At 53.4% G+C, this 12,237-nt stretch overlaps 1 protein-coding gene across 5 annotated transcripts in view; it reads right to left on the reverse strand.

The window, feature by feature from the left end:
- Positions 1-12,237, reverse strand: part of Pde4a (phosphodiesterase 4A) — a 43,543-nt gene that overhangs the window by 17,338 nt on the left and 13,968 nt on the right. The window contains exons 1-7 of one of the 5 annotated variants that reach the window (XM_075966663.1): positions 11,975-12,193; positions 9,436-9,477; positions 3,391-3,582; positions 2,476-2,512; positions 2,317-2,387; positions 482-531; positions 253-365 (exon numbers count right to left, since the gene is read on the reverse strand). In XM_075966663.1, coding sequence (XP_075822778.1) covers positions 253-365; positions 482-531; positions 2,317-2,387; positions 2,476-2,512; positions 3,391-3,582; positions 9,436-9,477; positions 11,975-12,171 — 702 coding nt within the window. In that variant the 5' untranslated portion in view covers positions 12,172-12,193. Of the gene's footprint in view, positions 1-252; positions 366-481; positions 532-2,316; positions 2,388-2,475; positions 2,513-3,390; positions 3,583-7,993; positions 8,132-9,435; positions 9,869-11,974; positions 12,194-12,237 lie in introns of those variants that run through there. The other 4 variants (XM_075966660.1, XM_075966658.1, XM_075966659.1 and 1 more) reach the window with 4 other exon arrangements.

The following is a 12,237-nucleotide window of genomic DNA, read 5'->3' on the forward strand; positions in this document are numbered from 1 at the left end:
CACCCATGGATTTTTTATTTCCCCCGCAGCCCTGCCCACCTATTCTGAAGGATTCAGGACGCTCACTGGCCCCAATCCACAAGCTTCACCCCGGCGACTGGTTCCACCCACCCCATACACACACCTTGCCCGGTGGTCCTGCCCACCCCACATTCACCTGCCACTGGCCCCGCCCATCCACCAAGATTTGGCCTGCCCAGCATATTCACCCAGCCCTCCAGGCAGAATTAGCTGCTCTCCGGCCCCACCCACCTTGTGCGAGGCCATTTCGCTGACGGAGCGGTAGGTCTGCATGGTCTCCAGCTGTTCCAGACACCAGTCCAGTTCTTCCAGTGTCTCCCGGGCCAGCTGCTGGCATGTCTCCTCTGAGAAATGGTTGTCCAGGGAAGTGACCCAGAGGGTCCCCAGGCAGTCTCCCACCCCAGCTAGAAGGGTCCACCCAGGGTGAGGGGGCCTTTCCCCAACCTCTAGACTTAGCTACCTGACAGCGTGGCCTTGCAGACAGCGGGTGGGCCGCCCAGTGGGGACCGCCTGAAAAACAATGGGACTCCAATGTCAGCCTGGGTTCTCTCAGAATCAGCTTCCCTCTCCACAAGCAACACCGGTTTCCCTGGTTCTGAACTCACAGAACTTCAGAGCCTGAATTTGTCCTTTTGTGAGACAGTCTCAGCTGAGGCTGGCCTCAAACTCACTAGTAGCCAAAGATGACCTTGATCCTCATAAACCCACTTTCTCAGCGACGGGATTGCCGGTGTCACCACCTTTCCCTGTGTGTGGAGTGTGGGGGATAAGAACTCAGGGCTTCATGCACGTGAGGCAAACTGAGCCCCACCCCAGGTATTTATTACTTATTTATATTTGTTTAAATTCTGGTCCCTGAATTATATACCCAGCCCACGAGCCCAAACAGAGGGAGGACATGGAGGTTCAAATCAGTGACACGAAATTCTTCTGAAGGAGGCAATGCTTGCAAGAGGGCCTTATTAGAGCACAGACTGGACTGGGACTCCGGCCTCAGTCTCCTCCTGGGCTCCCACGTCTGGCTGGAATCTATTTGCTTTAGACTACACCAGTGCTCTGCAGTAGGGCCAGATCCTATGTTTTCAAATTTCCTGTCCTCTCACCTTCTTAAGCTTCTGAGGACGGCCATCACTACCCTCGGGGACTGGGGAGCCCCAGCCACCCCTCTGGCCTAAGATAAGAACTGTCTCTCCCCTCCTCTTTTTTTTTAAGACAGGGTCTGACTGTGTAGCCCAGGCTGGCCTTGAAAGCACTATGGAGCCCCCCCCCAGGTTCTGCCTCCAGAGTGCTCGGATTAAAGGTGTGCACAACCATGCCCGGCCCGTACCAACTTTTAATTTTATTTTTAACTGTGTGTGTGCTTGTGTACGTGTGAGCGTAGGTGCCTCCAGAATCCAGAAGAGAGCACTGGACGCCCTAGAGCTGGAGTTACAGACGGCTGTGCGTTGCTCCACACAGGTGCTGAGAATCGATCCAGGCACTCTGCACGAGCGGCACTCACTCTCAGCCGTCCAACCATCTCTCCAATCCTCATACCTATTTTTTTAAAACTTTTTTTCCATATTTATCCTGTGGACAGGGGGTATGAGTGCCATGTGCACATGTGGGGGTCAGATGGCCCGTGGGAGTGAGTTCTCTCTCCACTGCGTGGGCTCTGGGGATTGAACTCGGGCTGTCGGGTCTGGCAGCAAGCACCTTTTATCAACGGAGCCATCTTGCCTGACTTGAACCATCCTCATTGACTGAGCATATACTAGGTACCAGGCAATGTTCTAACTCTTTCTGCATGTCGTCTTTGGGTTTCTCACAGAAGCCTTCTAATCAAAGCCCGTCTGCAGCTTTCATTTACAGCAGAGAAACACAGGCGCCCTAATTACCATATGTCTAGAGCTGTGTCACAACCTGAAGCTCAGGGCTGGAGCTGGAGCCTAGAGGCTGACCATGGTCCTGTCTTAGAAGGGTTGCTTCAACAGAGGAGTCAAGTACTGGCTCGCCTGGGGTCACAAGGCAGGACTGGAAACTGAATCCAGATTTTCTTTTTTCTTTGCCTCCACTTTAAGGAAAGGTCTCATGTAGCCCAGGCTGTCCTGAAACTCCCTATGTAGCCAAGGATGACTTTGAACTCTTGGTTCTTCTCCCTCCATTCCTGACGACAGGTGTGCATCGCTACCCCTGGTTCATGGGTTGCTGGGGGTAGAACAGAGGCAAGCATTCTGCTCACAGAGCCACATCCCCGACGGCTGCTCACTCCTACACACCCATGAGTGTGGGTGCTGGGGACTCAGCTCCACTTACTTGTTGCTGGGGATGGGCACATTGGTTAAGAGTGAGAAGTTACTTCGAACGCTGCGGAGACTGGCCAGTACCTGGGGTGGGAGACAGCTGTAAGGAGAGATGTCTACCTGCAGGGGCCACCAGGATGGGCCCCTGTCCCATGAGGGGAGGAGGTCTCACCTGGGCAAACGGTGTTACAATGAGGTCTTCGGCATGCCTGAAAGTAAGAACGGGGGCAGATGAGGAACCAGGTCTTCAGGGGGGACACTGTGGGGTGAGGACTAGCAAGGAGGAGACAGGACAAGGCAACAGGAGGAACATACCATAGAGGCCAGAGTGGGAAGTGTATACCCAGGACATGGGGCCCAGAGAAAGGAAGGTGGTAGATGGGACCCCCATCTCAACAGGGGCTTGTAAGCAAGGGCAGGCTAGAGGGGTCCCAGAAGTAGGGTTCCTCGTTTGCTGGAGAGACAATTGCATAGGGCTGTGCTGGGGATACAGGTCAGGGGTACGGTCTTGCCCACCACATGTAACTCCCTGAATCATTCCCAGAACCAAACAAAAGAGAAGAGAATGAAACCTAAAAAGAGCCAGGTCTGTACCATATGCTTGTAATCTCAGCTACTCCGAGGGCTGAGGCAGGAGGATCACAAATTTCAGGTTAGCTTGCCTGGTCATGGAGATGCAGCTCAGTTGGTAGAGAGCTTGCCTAGCATACAGGAAGTCTTGGTTCAATCCCCAGAACGGCATAAACAGGGCATGGTGGTGTACATCTGTCACCCCAGCGCTCCAGCAGAGGAGGCAGGAGCTTCAGCTAGATGGGAAGCTACAGACCCTGTTTACAGGAGGAGAGCGAGAGCCAGACTTGAAAGCAACCAATGACTGGGTGTGAGCGGAGCTAGTGGGCATGGCCAAACTTTCTAATCTTCTAAGTCCTGTGTAAGACAGAAAGGGGCAGCTTACCCTTCAATGGGGAGGACAATGTGTGTGTACTGACCAAACAAGGGGGATGGATGCCCCACTCTTTGTTGGAAAGGACAGCTTGTGGCAGGGCCAGGCTTAGGGGATCTGGTGAGTAGGGCAGGGTTTGCTCACGCTTCGCTGGTGACAGATGAGTTTCTGGACATAGTCTTGGGTGACATGTCATAGTCGCTGTCTGAGCGATAGAGGAAGGACTCTCGGCGCTGGCTGGTGGCTGCCCCAGCATGTAGCACAAGACTGGGGCTCGCCTGTGAGTCCAGGGGGCTGCGGCCAGGGGACGGTGTTGGCCCATTTTCTGCCTCTACGCTGCAAGAGACAGAGGGAAGAGGAGTCAGGGGGACTGAGATGGTGCTGGCGAGATTAAGAGGTGTGAAAGAGGCTGAGGAGGTTTGTGGCAGAGATTGGGGAGTCAGGGGAGACGGTGTGGAGAGACAGCACAGCTGGTGAAGAACTTGTCACGCAAGCGTGAAAGAGACACGTTCAGTCCTTGAAGGTGCCCGCTTTACTTTTCTTTTCTACACACGCACACAGCTGGTGTGCTGGCTCACACCTGTAATCTCAGCACGTGGGAGGCTGAAGCAGCGAGAGCAATGCCACGAATCTGAAGCAAATCTAGGTATATGGCCAAACCCTGTCTAAGGTCAATTAATTTAAAATTTTAAGGGCCACTGAGATGGCCCCCATCCTCTGACCTCCACTTCAGCACCCCTGTACTTTCACACACACATGTCCCCACGAAGTAAATAAGAATGTACTAATTATTAAATACCCAATCTGAAGTTGTCCCAATAGCTCACAGTCCAGGTGCCCGTATGGAGAATCCAAAGAAAAATATTGCGGGCTGACGGAATGCTGCTGGCGAAATGTCAGCTCTTAGGAAGGGGGATGTGAAGATAAACCTTGGCTCCAGCTTTTAGCAAACCAAGGTGACCTTGAGTTCATTGGCAAGACCATACCCTTCAAGAAAGTTTTGGCCAGGCTGGTGGTGGCGCGCGCCTTTCATCTCAGCACTCAAGAGGCAGAGCCAGGCGGTTCTCTGAGTTTGACACCAGCCTGGTCTACAGAGTGAGTCCCAGGACAGAGAAACAGGTTACACAGAGAAACCCTATCTTCAAAAACAAAAACCAAGCAGAAAAGTTTTTAAAAATCAATTGAGGGCTGGGTGGTGGTGGCGCAGGCCTTTCATCCCAGCACTTGGGAGGCAGAGGCAGGTGGATCTCTGATGAGTTCAAAGTCAGCCTGGTCCACAGAGTCAGTTCCAAGACAACCAAGGCTACACAGACAAAACAAATCAATCACCTGAGGGACTAGAGGGGTGGACTCGGCTGTTAAGAAGCACCAGTCAGTTGCTCTCGCAGAGGACCTGGGTTTGATCCCCCAGCACCTACATGATCACAACTGTCTGTAACTCCAGTTCCAGGGATCTGATGCCCTGTTCTGACCTCTGTAGGCATCGGGCACATATGTGGTACACAGACACACATGCAGGCAAAACACTCACCAGTTAAAAAAATAAGGTTTCTTTAAAGTAAAATCTTGTTGAGAGACTTGGCTGGCTAAATACAGAAAAACCACTCATAAGGCCAAAGGCCAAATCTGGACAAACATGTCCACAATAGCTGTCAGCTACCAAACCCAAACTAACCAAAACAATCCAGCAACTGATGAACTGATATATTTTAGCAAATTCGACTGTGGAATAGTGTACATCGTGAAAAAATGGATGATTGACACACAAAACTTGAGCGTGTCTTATTTGTTTGTGTTCATGGACACACACGTGAGTGTGCGCGGTGTACGTACACACATGATAGTGCACTATGGATGCACACACGTGAGCGTGTGCTATGGCCCCTGTGGTGGTCCGAGAACAGCTTGAGAGAGTCAGCTCTCCTTCCACCATGTGGGTTCTGGGGATTCACTGCCAGTCTCTTACCTGCTGAGTAACCTTCAGCCTTTCTGCTCAAATGAATTTTATTAAAGTTACAAGGCAGGGATGAGGCGATGGCTCAGCGGATACAACAACTGCTGTTCAATCATAAGAAACTGAGTCCCAGGGCTGGAGAGATGGCTCAGAGGTTAAGAGAACTGACTGCTGTTCCAGAGGTCCTGAGTTCAATTCCCAGCAACCACATGATGACACACACCCATCTATAATGAGATCTGGTGCCCAGAACACTATATACATTATAAATAAATTTAAAAAAAAAAGAAAAAGAAACTGAGTCCCAGTCGCCAGCATCCATGTAAAAGCTAGGGGCAGTGGCATGCATCTACAGGGTCTACATGGAGAGTAATAGAAGACACCAGATGTTGACCTCAGACCTCCAGACATGCACACCTGGGCACATGTGCCCACCCACCCCACATACATGATACACACAAATACACACACCAAAGAAAAGGACAAAACTAGAGTATATTCGTGCTACATTATACATGTCAAAACTCACAGAACTAGCCCAGCAGAGTTCCAGCACCAGGGAGTGAGGCTGACACGGGAGGACAGCAAGTATAAAGTCAGCTGGACCACATACATAGTGAGACCCGAAGGAATCAAAGCCTAGGGAGTGGTAAGGCATTGCCTTTGAAGCCCTGGGTTCTGGGGTGGCGGCGGTGGGAAAGAGGCTTACCGCCAAGCTTACACAGAGGTTTGATTCCTAGGACACACACAGTGGAGAGGAAACTGACTCCTAAAAGGTGTCCTCTGACCTCCACACACTCCTCAGAAGGCGTGCATACGTGCACAGACGTGTTTAAAAATAAAAATAAAAGCTGAGCATAGTAGCACACGCCTTTAATCCCAGCATTCGGGGAAGCAGAGGCAGGCAGCTCTCTGAGTTCAAGGCCAGCCTGGTCTACAGTGTGAGTTTCCAGACAGCCAGGGCTCCACAGAGAAACCCTGTCTTAAAAAAAAAAAGGAAAATAAGAGCCCTGAAGGTGAAAGGAAACCACACATGAACTTTTGCCTTTGATGGCAGCGGTCATCTGTGAGTACCTGCAGCACCATGTGCATGTTCCTCTCGGTTGCATTTCCACAACCAGCGTTTCTGATTTGTTTGTTTACTGTATGTGAGAGTGTTGGTGCCACACGGTTGGGAGGCCTGAAGCCTTGCACTCTTCTACCATGGAGCTCAGTGGCAAGTCTCTACCCGCTGAGCCATCCTGCCCACCCTCCTCTCAAGCCCTTGCTGTCTGCCTCTCCTGTGAAAACGCTCTGTTTAGACTGACCCATTTATTTCTGCACCATTTGTTGAGGACATGAAACCTGAGGCACAAAGTGTCAGTGGGCACCTGGAGGCCTAGCTGCCTGATGGCCATATCCTGAGTTTGCTCCCACTGAGGACCTGGGCCCTTTACACAGGAGCTTAGGGAGGATGAGACCCACACAGACCTGCGAGGGCTCTCAGCTGATATCCTTGTGGCAAATCTGCCTGCCCCGAGGGAAGCAGTGAACGTCAGTGGGAGCTCATGGGCCTTTGTGGTGAGCAGATGGTCCCCTGGGCACTGTTGTTTGTGCTTCAGGCCTGAATGTCCCCTGAGCTGAGGGCAGGCACAGGGGACAAGGCTGGGCTGTTGAACTGAAGCCTGGGGCGACACAAGGGGTCAGCTGATCCTAGACTGCAACCAAGCATAGAGACCTCAGTGTAATCCCTGGGACTTACATCCTGGAGGAAGAGAAGGAACTCCACAGCGCCCTCTAACCTCCACATAGGGACCGTCAAACACACGCCCATGCACATCCACACACAAAATACACACAAATGTAAGGAAAAATGACCCCTGCCTCTTCTGTCCAAAGTCAGCCAGAGAAATCTCAACAGGAGGCAAAGTCACAAGCTACATGGAGGAGGAGCAGAGGCTGGAACTAGAGCCCCCAGCCTGGTCAGCACAGGTATAGTGACCTGCACTAGACTCTCACTTCAATCTCAAGAGGCAACATAGTCAAGTACTGGCCACAGGGACCTAAGTCTGGACTGCCAGCAGCAGCCCTGGGGGACGAGACAGGTCCAGCAGCAGTACACACCTGACAGAGGGGCGCTGGGAAGGTGAAGACAGGATGCCTGGATCTCCCTGGCCACGTAGCCTTGGCCAATCAGGGAGCTTCAGGTTCTGTAACTGACCCTGTCTCAGGAAAGTAAGGTGAAGGTTTAATCCCCAGGACCCAAACAGTGGGAAGAGAAAATGGACACCTGAAAGTTGCCCTTCAACCCCTGCATGTATCACTCCAAGAAATTAAATAAATGGGGGCTGGAGAGATGGCTCAGTGGTTAAGAGCATTGCCTGCTATTCCAAAGGTCCTGAGTTCAATTCCCAGCAACCACATGGTGGCTCACAACCATCTATAATGAGGTCAGGTACCCTCTTCTGGCCTGAAGGCATACACACAGAGAGAATATTGTATACTAAATAAATAAATATTAAAAAAGAAATTAAATAAACAAATATACACAAACAAATGCTATTAAGTGCCCCGTGCTAGGCGCTAAATATGTCCCCATATGCATTAATGCCCCATTTTCTAGGCCAAAACCAGCCAAACAAACAAACAAAACCCTGACAATGGCCAGGCGGTGGTGGCGCATGCCTTTAATCCCCATACTCGGGAGACAGAGGCAGGCGGATCTCTGTGAGTTAGAGGATAGCCTGGTCTACAGAGCTAGTTACAGGACAGGCTCCAAAGCTACAGGGAAAACCAAAGTGAACAAACAAAAACCTGAGGATGAGGAGGTCAGAGAGGATAAGCAGGGCTGGGCCTGGCTCGTGGGTGAGGTACTTCCTCGAACGCAGCTCACGAAGACCTGGGTTCAAGGTCATCCTCAGCTACACAGCAAATTGGAGGCCAGCTTGACTACTAAACAAGCAAACAAAGGGGCTAAATAAGCTGGTCAGGAGTGGCTTTGAACCTGGGGCTGCTGGGCTCTGCGCTCTGGGGACAGAAACAGAGGCCCAGCCTGTGGCCTTCCAGGCTCCTTGCTTGTCTCCACCTGATTGCCTCAGAGGAGGTGCCAGAAAGCTTCCATGAAAAGGACTGGTTTGCTCTGTGAAGGTCACACTGAGGTTGAGTGTCGGCTCTGGCAAGTGTCTGCAGCGGGCTCACAGTGCCAGGTGCCACTGATGTTTGTGGGACTGGATGTCAAGGCTTGGAGCATGTGATAAGTCTAGGCAGGGGATTCCTGTGTGTCCACACTTGTCATGCAGAGGTACGCATGAGGGGGAGGAGCAGGTGTCCCAACTGCCCAGGTGTCTGTCTGTCTCCATGTTCCTGTGACCTCATGAGAATGTCCCACAAAAACACTGTGGCTGTTCCTGACCCAAGTGGTTATGAAGTGGGGGAGGGGGGAGTCTTTCCTGCCTGCAGGAATGAGTATACAAGAGGTGACAGTGTCTTTCTGGGAAGCAAGGTGTATACCGGGCTGTTCTGAAGGTATGAGCATCTGTGTTCACCTGCCACGGTTATGGGTCCCTTGCATGCTCTCTCCTTGACTAACCTGGAGACCCCAGTCACGTCTAAAACAGCAAATACCCGTGACCTGGCTTAACCCAAATGTGGGTGTGGCCACGTGTGTTCTCACTGGACACGGGTGTCTGTGTCCATCAAGGTGTCTGACCAGACTGTGCAGCGAGGCATGGAGGACTTCCCAACTTAAAGGTCACTTCCTGGCCGCAGCTCTACCCATCCAGTTCAAAATGCCCTCTGGGTTCTCAGGCACCTTCCCCCACACACCAGGGCTTGGCCTGCAGTCTGACAGCCCCAGCTCAGGGGAGTTGTGTGGAGAAACCATGTAAGGCCTTAGGGACCTGGCTCTTGGCCAGTGACTTGGGAATGGAGCCCAGGTGCCAGGCTGGACACCCACGTTTGCTGCCGGGGAGAGTGCTAGATACTCAAGTTGAGGGGAATGGAAAGTGCGGAGGAACCCCAACCTTGAGTAGACAGTTGAGGTGGAAACTAGCACCCAGTTTTGGAGCCCACCCATCTGCAGGCACCCACATTTTTAAGGCAAGGGCAGGGAGCAGGGTCCCTTGCTAGATGTGGGAAGTTTCTTAGGGGATCCCCCACCCCCGAAAGCTGGCTACTCTAGAAAGGCTCCTCTTTTCCCAAACATGCAAGTACACCTTCAAGTCACAAAGAAAGGCAACTGGCTGCAGGCCACCCACCTGACACATCTGCGGGGAGGGTGTCGAAGAGTGTCCTCCTCGCTGAAGGAGAAGTGGGTCAGTGACTCTGGTCCCAGGGGCAATGCCAAAGCCGGGGGTCGGGGCCGGGCCCGGGGTGCTGCACTGGAGCGCATGGGAGCCAAGCGCCGTCGGGGCCGGCATTGGGGACCGCCTGCTGCACAGGGGGTGTGCGGCGCTGCACGCCAGGCCTTAGGCGCCAGCGATCGCCGGCACCGCCTCCACACTTGTCGTGTCCTAGCCCCTGGCACCACCCCTGTAGCCCCCCAAGGGACACGATCCCAGTGCTCGCGTCCTCCTCACGCGTGTGTGTCCACAGCGCCTGCCTCCCTCTTGCAGAAGGGCCCTGTGAAACTGAGCACCTACTTCCCGCCGGTCCCTCCCCGGGCTTTAGGGACGCCCGGGGCTCCGGTTTCCCCGGCTCCTAGCCCACGGCCCTCCCCTCTGCCCCGGCCCCGCCTTCCACCCCTCCCCGGCCTGACGTCGAGCTGTGCCACCTCTAGGTCTCAGATCGCCACCAAGCGCCCGCGGGGGAACCAGACACACCCCAGAGGCGAGTGCAGGGCGGGGTGATCAAGACCCTAAGGAGGGACTAGGTGACAGATGCTGGGAGGTGGAGTTGAGTTGGGCAGTGGAGGGACAAAAAAACAAAAAACAAAAAACAAAAAAAACAAAAAAAACGGAACAGGCACAGACAAACCCAAGACACACTTATGTCCCCCACACCTTGCCCCATCCCAAAGGTCAGGCCTCTGCTCTCCACACACCCCCCCCACCCCCCCCACCCCCCCACCCCCCCCCCCCCGGCCCACTTCTTGCCCAGTGCCCAGAGTGGCTTCCAACAGTCTCTGTCCTCAGCAAGTATATATAGAGAACAGAGGACCGTGCCAGCCGGGAGGAGACCCAGCAAAAACCTGGGCCGATCTCCAGGCTACCACGAAGTTCAGTTTCCAGGAGAAAGGGATGTTTGGAAGGCACACCGGATGTGGTTTCTAGGCCTGGCTCCCTCAGGCTTCCTGTCCCCACAGCCCATCACATTCTGGTCAAGCAACCATCCATCCCTCATGGCATGAGGTGGTATCACTACCAAATAAGACCCGGGGGAGGGACTGGGTGACACACTGGGAGGCAGAGCTAGGGAGAAGAGGGACACAAGACAAACCCAGCCGCATAAGGCAACAAAATAACGTCATTCAACAGACAGATAGCGGCTAGAAGAACTCAACACCAACTTGTTCCCAAGTGCGGTAGCTCATGCCTGCAACTCTAGCAATCTTGATTCAGCCTGGGCTACAGAGTGGGACTTTATCTCAAAAGCCACAGCTCAGCTAGTAGAGTGCCTGCCTAACACACACAAAGGGTTCGGCCTGAATCTGCACGGTGTGGTGTGAGTGACTGTAACCCTAGTGCTCAGGAGTGGCAGGAAGATAAGAAGTTCAAGGCCATCCTTGGCTATACAGTGAGCAGGAAGCTAGCCTGGGTTACAGGAGCCTGTGTCTCAAAACAAGGTCCAAAAACCACATCTGGAGAGATGGCTCAGTAGTTAAAAGTACTGGCGGCTCCTCCTGGAGACCTGGGATTAGATGCCCATATCTACATGGAGGCTCACAAGCATCTGTAGGGACCCCATGTCATTGTCTGGCCTCCACAGGCACCAGGCACACACAGGGTGCACATACATGCAAAACACTCTCTCTCTCTCTCTCTCTCTCTCTCTCTCTCTCTCTCTGTCACACACACAACACACACACACACACAAGATTTAAAATTAAAAACAAAAAAAAGCTAAATTTAAAAAAAGACAAAGTCAAAGAAAGAAAGCAAAGAGAGGGGCATGGTGGCACAGATTTTAATTCCAGCCTGGTGTGCATAGGGAGTTACAGACTAGTCAGAACTGAGCAGCCTGACTGAATGTGGTTCCCAGCACCCATACTGGACCTCACAACTGCTTCTAACTCCAGATCCAGGGGACCCAGCATTCTCTTCTGGCTTCCACAGGCCCCTGAACTCAAGTACAGACATATAAGCACACAATCCTATGTTTATGCTTGTGTGTGTGTGTGTGTGTGTGTGTGAGTGAACAAGCCATTGAATACAGGGCTTTGGTCCTATGTAGCTGGCGGTACCTGTGTTTGTGAGCCCCCAGTGTGTGATGTGGTATTGGGAATTGAACCTCAGCAAGTGCTCTTAACCTCTGAGCCATCTCTCCAGCCCCTAAAAAAGAAAAGAACACAAGTCCCAGGGTCACACCGGATGCTGGGCTGGCCTCAAGTCCCCCAAGGCATAACCACAGCTTCAAGTAGGCGCAGGAAGTGAGAGACCCTGCGTTTATTGAGCACCTATAGTATGCCCTATCAGATTTCTCCACAGCAACCCTGGAGGGCAAGATGATTTTTATCTCTACCTCACACGGAAGAGGAAAAGCGAGGCTGCAGCAAGCCCCCTCCCCAAGCCCAACAGATGGTCATGCTGGTGAGCGCAGAAGGGCCTCGAACCCGTGGCCAAAGGGGCGCGCACTCACCCGGCCCATGCCTGCCGGCCCCAGTCTTGCACGCTACCACGGAAGAGCCGCAGGCGTCTGTGGGGCGTGGAGGATGTGTTGCCGAAGAACACGGAGGCTGCGGAGGGCCCGGGCAGGAACGCGTCGTCCTCGGCCGCCGCCTCCAGGCAGGCCGCCGCGCGCGGCTCAGGGATGCGGCCCCAGCCCCGCCGCGCCATGCGCCTCCCGCAGCCTCGGCCCTTCCGGCTGCGCTCGGGCCGCCCTCGGGGCGGGGCCGGCCGGGG

Source organism: Microtus pennsylvanicus, chromosome 3, assembly GCF_037038515.1.
Source record: "Microtus pennsylvanicus isolate mMicPen1 chromosome 3, mMicPen1.hap1, whole genome shotgun sequence".
Classification (NCBI taxonomy): Eukaryota; Metazoa; Chordata; class Mammalia; order Rodentia; family Cricetidae; genus Microtus; species Microtus pennsylvanicus.